Raw genomic sequence first — 21124 nt, forward strand, 5'->3', positions numbered from 1 at the left:
TCAATCCTTTTCTTTTTCTCTCTTTCTCACTCACACCTTTTTCTCTCCCCCTCCCTCTCTTTTTTGCTGTTGTTCTCTCATTCTTTCTTTTTGTCTTGCTTGCTTCCTTGCCTGCTTCTACTCTCCCTCTGTCTCTCTCTCTCTCTCTCTCTTACTTTTCTCTTTTTCTCCCATTGTTCTCTTGTGCTTTCTCTTTCTCTCTCCTTTACTCCTCTCCCTCAGTCACTTATTTGTTTTTTGTCTTTCATTATCATTTGCTCGCTCACTCACTTTCTCTCTTTCTTTCTCTCTCTCTCACTCACTCACTCTTGCTTTCCATTTATTCATTTCTCACTAGTTTTTTCTCCCAATTTTCCATTTCTCTTTTTCTTTATTTCTTGCTTGCTGCCATTGTTTCTCTCTCTCTCTCTCTCTCTCTCTCTCTCTCTCTCTCACTCTCTCTCCTTCTCTCACTCTTGTGGCTGCAATCATATCCTCATAGTAGTGTTCAGACATCTAATGCAGACGTGTCAAACTGGCAACCTGGCCCAAAATGCTCACTTAACGCTCTGAATTCAGTTCATGAAGGCCTTACTGAGGTGAGGTGACTGAGGTGTCCTTGAGCAAGACACCTAAACCCCAACCACTGCCCGGGCGCTGCAGATTGGGCTGCCCACCGCTCCGGGCAAGTGTGCTCACTGCCCCCTAGTGTGTGTGTGCTCACTAGAGTGTATGTGGTGTTTCACTTCACAGATGGGTTAAATGTGGAGGTGAAATTTCCCTGTTGTGGGACTAATAAGGGTCACTTAATCTAATCTAAAGAGGAATTCCACCAATCTCTTTTTGTTCAATACTGCATCATTTAATGTTGAAAATTTAGAGTGGTTTGGTGTGAAATGTCCTGTTCTAGAGAAGCAGCATCAGAATTGTTAACAGTATTTTTTTTTCAGATATACCACTGTTTTACCATTATTAAAATTTCATAGCTGTGGAAATGTCAGCCCCATTCTCTACAATTAACCATTTCATACTAAACCTCTCTGAATGACTCTGTTTACATCTCAGTAAAAGAGTTACACATAAATCTTGAAAAATCTGTGGAATTTCTTTTTAAATAATAAAACATTCAAACATGAACTGATAAATTCACTTGGAGAACTCTCTAAAAACAAGCCCATTTTCCAAGTTCTGTACTGTTTCAAATAAGTAGGATTAACATCCTAAGCTACTGACTAAGTTTCAGTTCAGTAAGCTAATGCTAAAGACTTAACAAAAGGTTCACACTTATTTGGCTATGGTAATTGTCATGTTTTATATGCACTTTTGAAATATATAAAGTAACCAGACAAATGTTTGGACACACTTTTTTGAGTTTTCTTTACTATTATTATAGAATAATGGAGAAGTAAAATATCACATTTTGCTGTAATCAGCAATATAAGCAATATCCAAATCATCTTCTAAGTAGGCCCCTATTGCCTTGGTGCAGCTTTTCACACTCCTGCCATTCTCTCAAGTGGCTTCATGAGGGGAGAAGATCTTGAGATGCTTTACTTAAAGGCTGAATTAACATGCTAAGGCCAACCTGGATTCATTTGTTTTGAAAATACACTAACCGGGCATCTTTTTAATCCCCTGCCTCATACAACAAAACTACCCCACCTTGCACTTGAGACATAATTTGTGTTATTCATCTTAACAGCTTTCCTCAGTGGGCAGTTTCTCACAACAAATTTTGGAAATCTTTGGGTGATGGACCACTCTTAGCCTAGCAGTAGTACTGGCAGGTTTAAAAGCATTTATTTATTTATTTAAGCGTGGATTTTCCAGTGATACTTAAAGGTCTTTTACTTCAAGATGTGCACCACAATCAAATGTACATTTTGTTTTCCGCAGAGCGCAGCATCTGATATTTTGTGACATAATTAATTTAGAAAGGTCTTTGTATTATTATTCTGTTTCTGTATTTTCTCATTTTATTCATGCTCATTTGTGCTAGCTCTCAATCTAGCAATTACTCTACTGTATTCGCATCAAGCTAACTAAAGCATACTTGCACTTCTCCACGCTGGATTTAACTACTTACAGCAGCTCAACATTAACAAGGACTTTTGAAGCTGGTAAGACAGTCTTTACTTTGTTTTGCAGTTTTTCATTAAATCCCTCAGAAAATATTTCAATTTTAAGCCTTACTCTGAATATTACTGCAGGAGCCTTTTAGACTGTCAGCTGTCTGAGCTGTTTTATTTGATAGTCATTCAAAAGCAAGTTAAACTAAACCACATTTATGTGTGTAGTGTAGTTACAGACATTTCATGTGATATACAGTCATAGCCAAAAGTTTTGAGAATGGCACAAATTTTGGTTTTCACAAAGTTTGCTGCCTCAGTTTTTTAGAACCTCTTGTCAGATGTTTATGTGGTATAATGAAGTACAATTATAAGCATTCCATACATGTGTTACCCTTTTATTGACAAATACATCCAGTTTAAGCAAAGACTGAATATTTACAAAGTTGACCCTTCTTTTTTAAGACTTCTGCAACTCACCTCAGCATGCTGGATATCAGCTTCTGGGTAAAATCTTGAATGATGGCAACCCATTCATGCCTACTCAGTGCTTGGAGTTGATCACAGTTTCTGGGTTTTTGTTTGTCCACCCTCTTTTGAGGATTGATCACAGGTTCTCAATGGGATTGAGATCTGGGGAGTTTCCTGGCCATGTTTCCAAAATTTCAATGTTTGTTCACCAAGCCACTTGGTTATCACTTTTGCCTTGTGACATGGTGCTCCATCATGCTGGAAAAAGCATTGCTCATCTCCAAATTGCTCCTGGGTTGTTGGGAGAAGTTGCTCTTGGAGGATGTTTTGATGCATTCCTTATTTAGCTATGAGATTGGGTGACCACCAGTGCAGAGCTTACTCAGGAATGGCAGAGGGTAGGTGTGAGTGCATCTGAATGCATAGTGAGACGAAGGCTTTTGGAGGACGGCTTGGTATCAAGAAGGGCAGCAAAGAAGCCGATTTTCTCCAAGAAAAACATTAAGGACAGACTGATATTCTGCAGGAAGTATAGAGATTGGACTGCAGAGAACTGGGATAAAGTTATTTTCTCTGATGAAGCCTCCTTCAGACTATTTGGGACATCTGGAAAAATTATTGTCCAGAGAAGAAAAGGTGAGCACTACCATGAGTCCTGTGTCATGCCAACAGAGAAGCATGCTAAGATTATTCATGTGTGGAGTTGCTTCTCATCCAGTGGAGTGGGTTCGCTCAAATATTTGCCTAAGAAAATTGCCATGAATAAGGAATGGTATCAAAACATTCTCCAAGAGTAACTTCTTCCAACAACCCAGGAGCAATTTGGAGATGAGAAATGCTTTTTCCAGCATGATGGAGCACCATGTCACAAGGCAAAAGTGATAACCAAGTGGCTTGGTGAACAAAACATTGAAATTTTGGAAACATGGCCAGGAAACTCCCCAGATCTCAATCCCATTGAGAACCTGTGGTCAATCCCCAAAAAAGAGGGTGGACAAACAAAAAACCCAGAAACTGTGATCAACTCCAAGCACTGATTAGGCAAGAATCTGTTGCCATCATTCAAGATTTTACCCAGAAGCTGATATCCAGCATGCCGAGGTGAATTGCAGAAGTCTTAAAGAAGAAGGGTCAACTTTGTAAATATTAAGTCTTTGATTAAACTGGATGTATTTTTCAATAAAAAGATAACACGTGTATGGAATGCTTATAATTATACTTCATTATACCACATAAACATCTGACAAGAGGTTCTAAAAAAACTGAGGCAGCAAACTTTGTAAAAACCTAAATTTGTGCCATTCTCAAAAGTTTTGGCGACGACTGTACATGCAAAGACTCACTGTTTTAACTTATTTACTAACATGGTTGCGTTAAAAATTTAACTTCTAATAGTAAGTTACATGGATGTTGCTAGGCCAGTTTTGGGGTGGCTTTACCCTTCCTCAAAATTATATTTAACCCCTCTTCCCAATTAAATGTAAATTATTATATCAAATAATTTTCTCTTTCACAATATCCTGATAGCACGACACAATGTCCTTCTGCTGCTACTGCTCTAATGCAGTGCTGCCTGTGCTGTGCTACCAGAGATTTACTAATGTGACATGAAAAGTTAAACCCCTGGCTCGTCCAATCATACCAGACCTCATAAACTGTAAGCCAATCATGTCAGACTTCATAAGATATAAGCCAATTATACTAGTCCTGGGGAATGGGCTCTGATTTCATTTGCTCTGCAAAGTAATCAGCAACCACTGAAGCTGAAGACAGGATTTTAGCAAAGCTCTCACTTAAATAAACATTGGACCGTGTTCAAAATCTATAATATACGAAGTGAATAGTTAAGTAGTTCTATATGAGGCAAAGAAACTTTGAAACTGAACTGATCTAATATCTGTATATTTGAATAATGTCTTTATGACTTACAGCATATCTCGGTGAGAGGATATAGCAGTGCCTGACTTCAGACTGTAGCACATTTGCTTCATACTTTATATGTGGCTATAGTATTAAGTCATACTAACTCTGGCTAACAGGCTAATAAATGCTTTGTGGTTAGAAATCTATAATTTATGAATGGGGTACAGGGCGGTAATCAACTTTGCAGCAATGGGCTCCAGTCTGTGGTTGTATACTGTGGATCTTTAAGGTAGGCAGAACTCATAAAATAATCAGTGTGTGGAAACACAAAGTAGGTGTTTCTAAAGTAGATGGTGAATGTAAATTCAAATATAAAATCAACAAATTCACTTTTTATGTCTGCCTTAGAAACACATTTGTTTTTAGACCAAAATCTTTTTAAAAATATATACATTTAATAAGATGTGTCCAGACTTTTGACTGGTACTGCATATGTAAGTTTGCAGTGCACGGCAAAGCAATGTAGTGACAGCTGTTGGTCTAGTTTAGTGCTCACCCACCTGCCTCATGCCCTCCAATAAAGCCTCTAAAGTGTGTGGGTTGAGTGCTAATTTGCCAGATTAACCTTTAAACACAAGATTTTGAGCCAAGGTCAAAAAGTGAAATAGATACTAGAGTCCCATCAAAGTGCTCAGTTAGAATTACAATCTGAACTGAGAGCTCTTAAGTTCATATATATGGGTTCATATTAGTATTTCTCTCTAAAGCGGATTTGTGGTTTAAAGGAGTACTCCAGGGTTTTTCAACCTAATCTCTATCTGTACTGTCTTTACAGTACAAGCACTTATCAAAGACAAATTTTATATGTAGTTAGAAAACAACAGAAAGACTGATGGCACAAAACACACTTAAAATAGAAAACAATGGGGCAGGTGCTTCTGCTATTTACTTCTACTAAAACAAGCAATGTGTTTCCTGTTGTTTTTAACTGAGCTCAGACAACACTGTTGAAATCAGTAGCTTCCCTCATGGAGGATGCATTTGATATGAATCTCAAATTTGTTATAGAATACAGCAAAATAAGGACAACCATAATGTAAGGCATTTTATGCTTCATTCAAGCACTATAGGCTTCACTGGCTGGCCATTCAATCTCAGAACAGCAATAAAAACCTCAGACACAAAAAGTTGATAATAAGAGCTCTAAACTCTAAACAAAATCTAATCATGACTGAATCATGAATATCTCACGCTTTTCTACATAGGAGCAGTGATGTCCACCATAACTGATTTTTTTTCTATAATTCTGGCAGATAGGCTTTCAGTGTAATTAGCTGGTTGATAATTGTGTCATGTTCAAAATTCCAAAGTTTTTTTTAGAAAAGAAAATGGTTCTATATGGAATCATGAACAGTAAAAGAACATTTTGCATGATTAAAGGCTTCTTTATATTATGGAAGGTTCCTTCAGATGGATGGAGAATGTGTTGAATAAAGATCTATATAAAAGTCTTACAAAAAGGGCTCTATTTAGCATCAAAAAAGTTATTGCAAGCTTGACATCTTAACGATAGAAGGGCACTTTTTGGTGGTATTTAGAGCAATTTTCACAAAGGTTCTACATAAAACCATCTACAGCACATTTCCCATCAATCTGAAGAACCATTTGACAGTGCAAAGAACCTATTTATCATGCAAAAAGTAGTTCATGGCCTTTTATTTACTGAAGAAAACATTTGAGGACTTATCATTTTTAAGCCTGTATATATCTACTGATATATGTACTACACTATTAGTAACACTTTTACGATTACTATGTTACTATGTAGTAACTGTCTTTAGAACTTTTTACCCAAATAATTACCTAGATCTTTGTACTTTGAACTTCACACATAGTTAATACCTAGGACTTAAGAGACTGCAACAGAAAGTATTACCCATTTGTCATACAACTATAATGAGAAGTTCCTTGATGTAGTGCTAAAAACTGTAGCTGGGTATTGTTTGAGTTTGGGCTGTTGTAGCGACAGGTCTGCTAGAGGTATAGAGGCAACAGAGGTGATGTTCATGGCTGTGGTCAAATTTTGATATTTTTTTTCCTATGACAACCTTTTCTTCTATTCTGTGGTGGACAACCAAGCCAGTGTGGCATACTGCAGCATTGAAATGCCTTACAGGTACAGTTAAAACTGGAATTTTGTCAAAAATGTTAGAAATATTCATAATATTTAAATACTAAAAGTAAATTGTAGCAATAATAAAAATGAGTGGGCTCAATTATTCTGCCACCACTGGTTGAAATTATTGTCTATGGTAATTGACAGTATGACACAAGTGTGGCAGACAAAGATTAGGGTGTAAGACGCTGGACTATTCCTTTAAACCATGAGTGAATGCTTAAGAGTTGCCTGTTAGCTTCCAAAATTAAATGGAGCACTGAATGTCTTACTCTGCACAGCAGATTGTTTGTAAAAGGGCAGTGCACATTACTTACTATGTCTGGCCTTCTCTGAGTAGATGAACACATTCATAGGTCAGGGGAGTACAGACTTGTCCATTTTTAGCATTCTGCTACCTTCAGTTTTAGTATCCAAATATATCATAAGGATTACATGATGTTTCATTTTTGAGTGGCTGGAGCTATAGAGCTATCGTAGCAGTCAAATGTTTGGACACATGTAGAGTTTTCACAATTTTTACTGTTTTCCACATTATGAGAACATCAAAACTATGAAATAACACATATAGAACTATGCAGTGACCAAATTGTCTTAATAAAATTGTCTAAATTAAAAATACTATCTTCTACATTAGATTTCTACAAAAATTACAGGCTCTTGGTTCATGAGGAATCACCTGAGATGCTTTTCCAATAGGACTGAATAGGATCAACCTATGTTTACACCACGTCTGCTGCTCAAAACTACTCATTTATATACAAATTTCCAATTTTTGCATTTTAGAAATAATAGTAATGATGCTCTTGTATGCATAGTGCAGTATAGTCTAGTACATAATGGTAGTTAGTTGTGTAGTGTAGTGTAGTGTAGTATGGCATAAAATGGGGTATACTAGAGTACAGAGTATAGTGGAGTGTAGTATAGTATACCTCAATACGGAGTAGTATATTATAGCATAGTATAGAATAGTGTACAAGTGCATAATATAGTGCATAAAGGTGTAGTGTAGTATAGTATAGAATAGAACAGTGTAGTGTAGTATGACATAAAATGGGGTATACTAGTGTAGAATAGTATACCACAATATGGAGTAGTGTATTATAGCATATTATAGAAAAGTGCATAATATAGTACATAAAGGAGTAATGTAGTATAGTATAGAATAGTACAGTGCAATATAGTATAGGGTAATATAGAAAAGTGTAGTATTGTGTAGTGTATACAATAGCACAGTATAGTATACTAAATAAACAGAGTATGAAGTTGTACAGTACAGTGGACTATATTGTAGTGTAGCATAGTGTAGTATAGAATAGTACAGTGTAGTATAGTATAGTGTAATATAAAGTAGTGCTGTATTCTGCACTATACATAATAGTACAGCATTGTATATTATAGCAAAGAAAGGTATAGAGTATGGAGTTGTGCAGTATAGTAGACTATAGTAGAGTTTATAAAGGTGTAGTGTGGTATAGACTAGTATAGGATAGTATAGTGTAGTGTAGGATAGTACAGTATGGAACAGTAGATTATAGAGCAGTATAGTGTAATATAGAGTAGTGTAGTATAGCATAGTGTATATAATAATACAGTACAGCATTGTATACTAAGGTATATAAAGGTGTAGTATAGTATAATAAAGTATAATAGTATAGTAGGCTATACTGTGGTATGATTCTCCTAAAGGTTGGCTTACCTTCTATAGGAAATGTGTGAAGGTGGATCATTATCATTACAGCCTCATGGTATGTGCTTAATCAAATTAATATTATATTTTAGAAACAAATTCATGCATTAACATAAATGTCACTGTTTATATTTGTCTTAGTAACATATGTCAGTTTGTAGTAATATTTTAGTAAGCTTTTTAGCCTTCACATTAAAATGTCTCGCATATTTCCAATCATGTGTGTCCAAACCTTTGACTGGTACTGGTACTATTTACCCAGCGCTGTGGTAGTGAGCAAAACTAATGATAACACATATTCTACAGAAGCAAGCATCATAGAAGTGAGGAGAGCAACTCAGATTATCCATTTTTGGTTGATTTTATTTTTCATTTTTGCAGGATGACAGTGTAAGGTTTCACACTCGCAGGTACACAGCCTCATTCTTCTCACTCAGAGTTCTTCACTGAGGGGTAAAGCTGGAAAACAGCGGCCCATCCTTTAGTATTGCCCATATCAATAAGATACATCATACATAATCACAGCATCATGTATATAATCCCTTTACTGCTGAGTGGAAATAGTCTGATGGTCTACATGGTAGTGTTGCTGTTATGAAAGGAATATGCCAGTACTTTTGTAGAACTTTTATGATTTCTTCAATCATCTGTTCTGGTTAATTCCTTCTTTCAGAGACGGACTAGTTTGTATTAATTTCATTCATGAATTCAGCAGCTGCCTATTGGCTTCTGTTAAGATGAGCTATGAATCTGCAAGTTTTCTATTCTTTTCTGAATACAGAGAAAAGTGTTAAAAGTATTAGCCATGGTAATATGCTGTACATCCCCAACGCGTCAGACAGAGATTAAGTTGAAAAAACACTGGAGTAGTCCTTTAATTGTATCTGTCATGTGGTCATGTGTGCAGTAAATAAGAGATGAGTCTGGCTGCAATGACCTCTCCTGCCCGGCTAAGCCCTTGGATCAGGGCTGCTGGCGTAACAGCCAGAGCCAGCTTTAGCTTTAGCCGGAGGCTCCGCAGAAGGAGAAGTCTGATCAGATTTCAGCACGCAGGCCTATCTGATGCTTCCCCGTGGGCGCTGAGTGCTTTCTCTGGACCTGCTGTTTGGATATGATAGCGATGTTTTCTAATCTCTGTGTGAATGTTATTCCCTAGATATGCGGACTGGCCTCCAGCAGCAAAAAAGAGTGACCACCATTGGTATGAATTCATTATATGCTCTATTAGTACCCAAGACTAGTCAAATCAAACCTCTGCCTGTGTTTCTTTAAAATGCAGTAGTGACATTAGTGTGTAGTACTCTTTAGTTCAAAGGTTTGGAATCACTTTTTCTCAATCACTTGTTATTTTATTCAATAATAACTAATAACAATGTGGTGTAGGTTAACATACATTAGAAGATATTTAAATGTTTATTTAAATGTGTCTTAGTTAAAGTGCCTTATGGATATTAATTGTATTATAACTTCATTATCAGTCTAATATAATGTTCAATTTCAATGTTTAAAGGGCCCATATCCTGCATTTCCTTGCTTTTTGCATGCCTCTGTTTGCCTATAACATTTATATGGTTTATGTACCAAAAATATAAACCACTTTTACACATGAGCATTTTATCCTTTAGAATTTTTACTGTGCCTTTCAGACTGATATATGTAAATGAGCTCTGTTCTGATCGGCTGCCTAATCTGCTCTGATTGGTTATATTTTGCCTCCAAAAGCAGCTCTGACTGAAACATCCCTTATATCTTCACTACCTGTAAATGGGCGGGGCACAACTGCAGTAGGCTAAATAGATGTAAATGTGTTGGTTTGTGACATCACAAAAACAATGACTCCAAAACAGGCTTAGTTTCCAAATATGGACTGTATGGGCTGAAGAGTAACCAGAATGTTTTTAAACTTCAAGAGTGTCCTATATTAAACTTCTGTCCAATGTAAGGGGAATTCCACCGAATTTTCTAAATTTTTCTTTGACTCAATCATTGTGGTGTAAAAGTAATTAAAGAGCTGAAATTTACAAAAGATTATTATTTTTATTTTTTAACTTTAGAATTTGTTTATTTATTTATTAAACAGTCAGTGATGTAAATATGTGAAATCTAAAAAAATCTGTGTTCTCTCATCAGCTAATAGAGTCTGGGTTGGGCAAATTTCTGACAGGCTGAATCAAATATCCTGGCAAGCCCACTTGGGCATCGCTGTTACTGTTTTATCAGTCATTTTAGAATCATCCACAGCTCCTTATTCACTTATTCACTACACTGTTTAAAGCCTATAAAGCTGTATATCACTATTTTTTTTTTTTTTTAACAATGTCATAGAAGAACCATGTTTGGTTCCCTAAAGAATCTTTTAATGTTTGATTCTTTTAATTACCTTTTTTTCAAGTTTAAAGGGCCTGTTTCCTACATTTTTCTTCACCAGACTTAAAAAGGCTGGTTTTGTTATTTGTGCTCTGTTCTGATTTTGCTCCTCATTCAGAAACTAGTCTGACCTGAAACATTATTAGAACTTCAGTGTGAAGGGGTGAAATATATAGATATATGTAAATATGTTGGTCTTTGTGACATCACAAAAGCATTGAATTCAAAACGGCTGTTCTTGCAGTTTAGTTTCCATATATGGACTACATGGAGTGGGGAGTGAATGGTACGTTTTGAAAGAACAATCTTACTACATCAGACTTTAGTTTGCATGATGTGGACCCTTTAAAGACCTTCCACATTATAAAAAAAGCTCTATACCACCTATTCACAAATGTAGCATCCTATTAAAATCATTTTACAAATGTATCTGCAGCTCAGTTGATTTTATATTTGTTGTAAACAGAGATTCCAAACTTTTGAACAGTTGTGCAAGTGATGTAAATCAAGCATTCACATCTACATGAAATATACCTTCTTCTTCCTCCTCCGGTGCTACCAAATTTGTCATAAAGGACAAGATTGCGTTCATCCAGTCGGTGGTCTCGTCCATGGTGTCGGTCATTGCCTTCACAGGGTCTTTGCTCATGTGCTGAATGCCCCCTGAGTGCATTGTGTAACAGGCTTACATCAGAAAAGAGACCCCGCATGCTCAAAAATACTCTTACTATACACATTCAGGGAAAGGCTACGCTAACACACAGGTCAAACATCAGCTTGTGTAACAAGTCCAGACATCGGAACACCTCAGAGCATCATCACCTTTCAGCAAAACTCATAAACAAAACATGAGCTGCTCCTTCATTTATACATCACGCTCACATAATCTCTCTATTCCTTCACAGTTCATCTGATCGATTGACAACAAAGCCAGCAGACTGAAAAACAATAAGCTAGACAAGGAGATACAGCTATGAATGTGAAAAGGCTTTTTAATCATGTTCCAGGTCACTGCTTGTGGTGTGGTTTTGGAATTCCTCCTTTTCCTCTGTCCATCCATGGTCACGTGGGTCGGTTCGTCATCTTTTCTTTAATGAATGTGGGCTAACAGGGGCATGTTTAGGCCAACCACATAGCGAAATGCACAGAGCCGCGAGGCATTATGCAGACACGATGCAGAGCATGCAACTTTCCAAATTCCCCTGACTCACATTATGTCTGTGCACAATGCCAGTGACTATTCCTATTAAAATACATTGCAGGTGAATCTGAATTGCATTACTGTGTACAGTGAAATAACCAATACACTGAATTTACTGTTGTAGGCAAAATTTTGGGTACCCTTGGTCTACATGTTTTGTTGACAATTCCTTTACATGGAGCAAACTTAAATGTGGCATTTTCTGTCATTTGTAGTGCATAATTTCTATTATTTAGTTCAACATATTGGGAAAAATCTACAATCTATCACATGTACACAGGCCACATTTATGGTTCATTTTCCCCAACATGTTACATTAAGCAAATAAACAGTAATTGTGCATTAAAGGGCGTTCCTCGTAGATGATGTGTTGACTCATTTTGACTTATAAAATAGACATCATTGACCAAGGGTTTCCAAACTTCTGCATAAGACAGTAAAAGAATCAAATGTGTATATCATTTCCATATAAACAAAACACATTCCATCAGCACAGTCTTTGCCAAAAGGAAGGGAACCGAAACCTATGCTGCTGTAACATATTTTATTAGTGTAGAGATGATGTACACATTTCGATCAAATAAATTCAGCAATTTTTTCGGTGCAGTCAACACCAGGTTAAACATCACCAGTATTAAAGCCACAATCAGAGATTCACTGATGCTGCGTGTGTTTGAATATAACTGTATCACATTGTGGAACAATACTGAAGACATTTTAATTTCATTGCTCTAGAAAAACTAGAAAAACAACTCTATGCTAAAGAGAGAACAGCTAGTCTACATAATCTCAGCCAACTTCTAAACATTTAGAAGTGCAGATTATCCCTGAAAAACAAATATGTTTGAAACACTGAAAGCAAGTCTACTGAAAAGAACTGTAGCTGTAATAAAGGCAAAAAGTGAACACATGCATTACTGAAAAAAAGATCTGTTTAATTGTTGAGGCTTCATTTTCTTTCAAATATTTGTTTTCTCCATTTTTCTGACGTTCACAAATGCTAACCTTGGAGATTAAATGAATGAAAGGGTGGTCCCTGCTTTTAATTATTTAGCTCACTACAATTTCAGTGACCTAACATCTCTGATTGTGACTTTGAGTGGTCGGTTAATGTTGTTAGTACTGCTAATGGGTTACACAAATACTACTGTTTATTTCTATAGTTCAGTGAAGCTCCCCAGTGGAAGTCAACAACAAAAACATGGTGTCATTTCTCACTTGTAGCTCACTAAAACAAGCGTTTTGTGGAAATTGGCGATTTTAAATTTTCAATCAATTGCATATTTGTGTTTGTGAGTAGAGAAAATGATTTGCAGAAATAAAAAAAAATCGTAAAATTTTTTGCCATGTTTTTGTCGTATGTTGACATAAAAAAAAAAATCAGAAGTGCAGACAGTGGATGCAGAATATGAATCGAATTCAAATGCAATTCATTATGTAATCATGTAGCTGACATATGACGCATAATAAAACAGTATAGAGAAACAACAGCAATAACTACAGTATTTCCAGTGTACTTATAGGGCAGTTCCACCTCTGGTTCAAAATTAAAGCATACATGTTGGTTGGATGTGAAATGCTCCATTCTAGAGAAATTGACAGTCAGAATTTTTCACAGTGCTGATGATTGGAACCAGACAGCTGAAGAGTTTGACGCTTCCAAAAGCTCGCTCACAGAAATGTATTACATGAAATGGTGATGAATACACTGCCTGATGTCCGAGGCAGTGTTTTATGAAGAAGTTTTGGCTCTAAAACATATTTTAAAACTCACTGAAAATGATGGAGAAGTACATGCACGGCACTGAAAAGTAAACTCCTTTTTTCATATTTACTACTATTTTATCATTATCAATGTCACATGTACTTGTTTTCGATCCCCTGGTTCCCATCACCACTACTGTAAAGAAATCAGAGTTGTAAAATTTCTATACAAAGAACAATTTCACATCAAAGCACTCTGACTAACTTTGTTTACATCTCAACTGTTCATTTATGCACAAAAAAATCAGTGGAAATTCCTTTTAGCAAAAAGTCATCATGACACATCAAAAGAAATCAAGTACAGATATTATTTTTGAAGCTAGTAAGTTACAGCTGTGGTTCCCAACCCTGATTCTGAAGCATGTGCACACTGTACATCACAATATGCAGGACAAGAGGAGTGTAGGACCAGGATTGGGAACCAAAAGGTCAGTAAAATCAGCAGTTACAGAAGCAAGCACGTTAGCTGAAGAAGCGCACAAATGACCACTGCAAAGTTCAGAGCTATAAGTGCATAAGAAGGCTTGCCTCTAGGGCCGCCTGCCTCCTTGAAGGCTTTCCTGACCCGGCCTGGCTGAGGTCCTGTTAAGACGAGATACAGAGCAGAGGAGTTGCAACACATACGCAGCCGTTCAGTGGACACCTTTAGCAGGGAAGCATGCAGTATGCAGGAAAGCAAGAGCAATGGCAGAGTGCACATTAACCACATCAAACACAACTCAATGGCAGTAACAGCAAGACACAGGCACACGTAGAGAGATGAAGAAGACGATTGTGAAACAGATGAGATTCAAACGCAGGATAGCTACGCTGAGAACTGCAAAGTGTCCCAGTAGATTAGATTTTACTGAATATATTTTAATATATTTATTTTTGATTGATTTAGGTGTGCTGTTGTTTTCATTACTGGGGATGCGCAATCTGACTTCTGAGGCAAAAAAGTGAATAATATATCTGTAAAATCTCTGAATGATATTAAAAAGGGACTGCACTGTTGCTGGGGTGGGACTCAAGGATACATCTACTGTACTATTAGTTAGGGAACATAGTTGTGCCACATTCCCCTGTAATTATGCATTTTCCTTTGAGTCCATACACCTGTCTTGACAATCTTGAGGAATTTTTTTTTTCGATTTTAATATGTTGCATAGTGAAAAGGTACATATAAGTGCCTTACTTCTGGGAAAGTGAATGTAGTGAACTTCTAAACTAATTTAAGCTACACTTGTTGTATTTTTGAGGGTGTATTTACATTTTATCTTGATAAACAACCAATACCTGCACAGTACACTTTTGTCTGCTGGTGTAATCTATATACGTTTCATGTGCTTACATTGTTTTTGCATTTGGTAGAAACTCTTATCCAGAGTTGATTACAGATTCATTATGTTATAAATCTATGCGATTGCAGCATTAGGAGTCTAGCCCAGGCACTCCTGTTGGTTGGTGTGTTTGCTTGTATGATGGGTATTCATACACCAGTTGTCCACTTACAGGCAGTGGTGTCACCCATACGCTATTTTTGGACAAGGCTTTAGTAATGGAGGTTTCTCCTACAGATGACCTATTGAGTCCTATATGATGACCTATATAAATATCATGATATTAAACATTTACTGTGTTATATATATTTCATCTACACATGTGCATATATTTCTATTTATTCATTCATTGATAATATATATGTGCATAAACGGCTATATATTTAAAAATTCATGAATGGCATGTTGAATTTTATTTAGCACATTTATATTTTAAAACAACACATATATTGCACATATATTTTTAACATTAGAAAATATATGTACACATATGTTACTTTCATATGGGAAGATATATTGTACATGGTATTAAAATATGTTTGCTCTCTCATTGGATGAGGGGGTGAGAGTGAGGGTAACTTATCAAACTATACTTTTTCTTTGAGTGATTATAGTTCTATATAGAACCATTTTCTTTAATAAAGAACCCTTGAAGAACCATCTTTTATAAGAGTGTAGATAGTGATAAAGACTCACTGTTTTTTTTATATATATATATATATATATATATATATGGTAATGTCCCTGGTTATAACTAAGTATTTGAATTGGTAACTTTGCAGGTGAAGGAAAAACAGTCTTAAACTTCTTGAACCCCAAGATTATTATTCAGTTAGTTCTCCTAAGAGTTATTATTTATTAACTACGATAAACTATTCAACACCTACTCTGAAATTAAGATGTGGGTGCTCTGAGAGAGAGGAATTAAAGTGAGATTCAGCATTTTTAATTTATAAAGGCAGTTTCTGGGCTGCCTTATAATTTTGACTTACTTGAACTTTAAATAATAATTTGACAGAGCAAAAGACACTGATACTCATTCTGTTAACTTACTATTAAAAGTTAAATCAAATATTGAAGGCAGTCCAGTTACTAACTTTCTTAGGTTAAAACAGAATTTTGTACATTGTGGGTTTATAAAGTCAAGTTAAGGTAAGATTTTTAAGTAAGTTAGCATAAGTTAACCCCTTATTAAGCCATGGGTCCACCAGCAGGCTCAAAGTTTTATTATACACTTCTATAACCTATGAAAAGCTCCATTAGTTTGCACTGAAGTCCCTGTGGTTAATGAATAATAAGCCTTAGTATGTGGAATATTGAGGGGTTAATATAACATTATTTTGAACCATTTATATTGGTCCATGAAATGTTCATAAAATGTAAAATGCAGGTGATGTTATGTATGTGTGTATGTAAACTGTGGCACAGACAATTTACTGTTACATTAACTGGAGATCTAAGCAGAATTTAAGTAAACTGTAAGTTAGTAACCAATTAGAATTCAACGAATCAGATTATATGTATATTATTACTATAATCCCAATTCCAATGAAGTTGGGAAGTTGTGTAAAACATAAATAAAAACAGAATACAAAATTCAAAATGAGTGAATATTTGCAAAAAACAATAAAGTTTATCCGTTTGAACATTAAATATCTTGTCTTTGTAGTGTATTCAATTGAATATAGGTTGAAAAGGATTTGCAAATCATCGTAAATTTCAAAAAGGTTCTTTATAGAACCATCTACAGAACATTGTCCATCAATCTGGAAAACCCTTTGATTATGTAAAGGATTCTTTGAGAGTTCATAGTTCTATATAGAACTTTCTTTACTAAAGAACCTTTACAAAACTTATTATGTAAGAGTCTACTTTTTGATACCACCTCAGCATCTGAGGGTTTGTACAGCATTCTTTTTTTGAAAGCTTTCCCGGCTTTTGCAGGGCTCTGAATTTGATTTCGACTTGTGCACGCTCACAGCATCAAAGTTCAGGGTGAAGCACATCATTGTGAAATCTACTCCAAACAGAAATGCTAATGCAGCGCTGATGAATTCAGTGACATTTGTTCGATTAACTTCTTAACCTATTTCATGAAAATCCATTATTGTTCTCAGAGCTCCAACACTCCAGTCACACTCATTTCTCACTGTCTGCACTCATTCGTGTCATGGCCTCGGCAGCTAATGCCCCGGTAAACAACAGATGTCAATCTGGAGAGAAGGAGAGAGAAGAGAGCCTTCCAGGAGAAAGCTCAGACAAGTGCTGCATATCACTCATTATATCCAGCACAGGGCTAAAGAGTGAACTCCAGAAACTTGAGTGCATTTATGTAGCTGCTCTTAACTCCATCGCCATGCATGACTCACCAGTGTGCTGTCTTTTATAAAATCTTATAGACTTTTGTTTTGCTTTAATATTTAGATGCAACTATATGGATCGCTCTATTGAACTGGGTCAAAGCCAGAGCTGAAAACACATTCCAGACTTTGACCATTTTTAAATCAAAATACTTTTGTTTTGAGTGACTCTAAACTGACTGAAAGAACTGTTCTTTCAAATTATTTGTCAAGGTTGAATGAAACAAGTTAATTTACTTTAAGTAGTTTTTTTAGGTTGATCTGACGAGCCATTTTTTTACATTTACAGAGTTTACATTAATTCTATTTATTTTATTAAAACAAAAGACTGAATATTTCATTTTGAAAATGTGAGATAGGTTGAATTTCAGCTTTATGTCACAGTGATAGTACTGAGTGTGGTCTGTTGGGCGGTTCACATGAATCAGCATGTACAGTCCTGTGGAAAAGTCAAAATCCACTCTTCATTCATTTGTTTTTAATTTAAATGCACATTAAATAAGGAAGCTCTTATTTCAATTGCAATAACAATGGACTGTCCACTCCAGAGGCCATCAATCAATGTGTTTCGGTTTACTTGAATCGTAAAAAGCAGAAACTTGTCAGACTGAAGGTTGCTGGGAAAATGTCTTTCCAGATTTCTTTGATAAACTGAATCCTCCCAAAACTGAAAGTCTCCCAAAAAGGATGGACGCAGTAATAAAGATAAGAAAAGAAGTGGACACCGTAAATACTGAGAAATAAACATAATTAGAAGTCCAACTTTTTTCTTGGCACTGAAAAATGAATTTTGACCAGAAATTCAATAAATTAAAGTGCTCTCTGACTTTCACACAGTACTGTATGTTAATTCCCCATAAGCAGGATTCATGTTCCAACGTAGTGTTTGGATGAATCAAAGCATTAACATGATAGTTTGGGCCAAAATATGACAGATCAATCATTAACTGTGTCACATGAAGGGTTCACTAATGTTTTTTCAGCATATTGGAAGGTATATTACAGAGGTCGGCAACCCAAAAGTTAAGAAGAGCAATTTTGTCCTTTCAACGAAAACCAAACCATCTGAAATGGTGCCTGAGGTGCCAGAATGTAATTGCTGCAGCATTTAAGGTGGAATGGGAAAATGAGAACAAGAGCTGACTAATGAGAAACTGACTTCAGCTTTGGGACTTTTTCGTGTTTGAGAGTTTCTCACTGCAGATTAAACATATCAGGAAACCAGCTGGAGAGCTTATGATTGCGAAGAAGTCCATTTGTCTCTAAATTATGTATGTTCGTCTTGAATCTTTCTCTTTACCTTTTCATTAGTTAGTAGCTAGGTGAGATTGTTGTCTACGTTGCTATGATGATCAGCAGTCTGTGTGCCAACCTTCTTGGTTATCAGTCAGTGAATTAAGAGTTATACGCTACATTAAGCAACATCCAATTCCATCTGTTTGCATTTAAGGAAAGAAAGGAGGTATTATTGGGCAACTGTTGATGCATAATAATCTGCTCAAACCACGAAGACAGGCTGCAAATGCCAGGATCTCTTACAGCTCATTTTGACCAATTTTTTACTTGTATTCTGCTGTAAAGCACTTTACTAATTAAAATGAAGTGCTATATATATAAAGTAATTAAGGAAAACTAAGAATAAAACAAGATATGTGTACATTAAAAGATATGAAATAATGTAAGATGAACTAACAAAGTGGAAAAAAAGGTAACTTGTGATTTCAGGTTGCTGTTCTGTACGCTGCTACAGTGACGATCACCTCAGTTTCATCTGGGCAGATTGGATTCCTTATTTTTTTCCCCAAATTTTGCAGCATTTATCCCATAGACATAAAACATGGCAATGTTAGCCCTAGTTTCAACGTGTTGGTTCCATCCCTACCTCTGATAAAGTGCCCTTTATTCAAATGTCACAGAAGAACTCAAATGCATTGCATTAGCAGGACGTCAGAGAAGGATTTTTGCTGCCGTGTCAAGAAGCTAAGCATAGACGTGCAGCAAAATAACCCTTCGGTTTGTCATTTTGATCTAACGGCTTTCATCTTTGATTCATGGGTATGAAAGGCATGCTTTTCCCCTCTGGTTCAACCCTGTTCCAGCCAATTTAATTTAGATTGCATTTAGTGTCAGGGGTTTCAAGGACTTTTCTTGTCCTTGAGTTGTTTCTTAACATTGTGCACTCTTGCAGCTCTTCAGTTGTCTTAATTAAAGCAGGACAACCACTTATGAATCAGACAACAGTATGTTCTTCATTCAGTTATTCCGTTATTTTGAGAATGAAAATATTTCTGATTATTTTACACTGTTCAGTAGTAGCTTTTAGGAACTTTCAGAGCTTAGAAAACACTGGACAATTCCAAACCTCCAAAAAGGATAGCAGGCATCAAAGGGTGGTCTCCTGGAGAGTGGTGGGCCTTGGTGCAGCCCCAGGAGAACAAAAAGATCTTTCAATTGAGTCTTTGAATTGACTCAAAAGATTTTAAAAAAAGGGCGGTTTGATCTGAGTGATGTGGTTCTATAAGCCATCGACCCCATGGAGATGGGCTCATTTTGAGTAGCCGCACAGTGAAAAGGGTACAAATATAGAGGAGGTTTGTTTGTTTTTTAACCTTGTTTGCACCAGTATATCACAGGGATTTTTGTTGTTGTTATTATAAAAGATGTTATACTTTTTGTAACCTGTAAATGCAAGTGTTTCCTCTAGCCACCTGTACGTACCTCAAGTTGTTAGCAAACTGGCATTTATATCTTAAATAATATCCATAATAATCCAAAATAATGTAAAATTGTCCACATATTTTATTGACAATAGCAAAATAATACAATTTTCATTTGATTGCATTTCCACACAAAACAGCTATTAAGAACACTCTTTGTGTATTTTTTTGGTTCTTCAAAGGTTCTTTAGCAAAGAAAATAGTTATGTATAGAACCATGAACACTTAAAGAACCTTTTGCATGATTAAATAGTTCTTTCTATTGTGAAGTTCTTCAAACTGATGAAGAATGTGCTGTAGATGGTTCTATATAGCCTTTTTGAAAAGAGTTCTATTTAGCACCAAAAATGGTTCTTCTATTGTTGCAAGCATGTATCATTATAACGGCAGAACCATTTTTAGTGCTATATAGAACCTTCTACAGCACATTCTCCATCAGTCTGAAGAGCCATTTCACAAGGCAAGGAACTCTTTAATCATGAAAAAAGTTCATGGTTCTATATATGAAATCTAATATATTTTCTGTACTAAAGAACCCTTGAAGAACCATATTTTTAAAAGTGCTCTAGTTATGCATTGTTCTAAGTCAAAAATATATTTAACAGAACATTAAACAAAAGCCTAAATATAATATCAAGGTTTTCAGTGGTTTCCAGTCTTTGCCTTTATAGCTTCCATTCATTTGAGGACACTTGCTTTCAGTTTTTCAAAGACATCTGTAGGGAGTTTAGATTTGCTAGTGCAGAAAAGTTCACTCCGCACCCAAATGTCCAGTTTTAGCTTCTACCCAAAGTGTCTGTTCTGATACCTGCTGCTTATTTAAGACAACCTAAACCAACTAAGAGTTTCTGAGCTTCGTATTACTGTCCTAGAGTCCTGTGACTGTTTACACAAAACATATCAAATATTTACAGCACTGTGCAAATGCCAGAGACCACTCTTCATTCATTTCCAGTGCATTTTTTTTCTGTATTTAGTGAGTCCTCTCTCTGCCTTTCCATCCTTCCATTCTTTTCTGGAGTCTTGCTTCCAGCTTCTCAAAGAATTCTGCAGAGATAGTTTGCCACACCTTCAAAGTTAAGTCATAGAAGTTGGTTGCATTTCCTTCCTCTTAAGTAATCCTAAATTAATTTAGACGATCTAGT

The 21124-nt window shown here is 36.0% G+C and overlaps 1 protein-coding gene across 1 annotated transcript in view; it reads right to left on the reverse strand.

Moving 5' to 3' along the window:
- Positions 1-21124, reverse strand: part of trdn (triadin) — a 92184-nt gene that overhangs the window by 57675 nt on the left and 13385 nt on the right. Inside the window, exons 3-4 of the mRNA XM_037537387.1 lie at positions 14109-14162; positions 11150-11278 (exon numbers count right to left, since the gene is read on the reverse strand). Of these exons, the coding sequence (XP_037393284.1) occupies positions 11150-11278; positions 14109-14162 (183 nt within the window). The remainder of the gene's footprint in view (positions 1-11149; positions 11279-14108; positions 14163-21124) is intronic.

The sequence above is a fragment of the Pygocentrus nattereri genome, chromosome 4 (genome assembly GCF_015220715.1).
Source record: "Pygocentrus nattereri isolate fPygNat1 chromosome 4, fPygNat1.pri, whole genome shotgun sequence".
Lineage (NCBI taxonomy): Eukaryota > Metazoa > Chordata > Actinopteri > Characiformes > Serrasalmidae > Pygocentrus > Pygocentrus nattereri.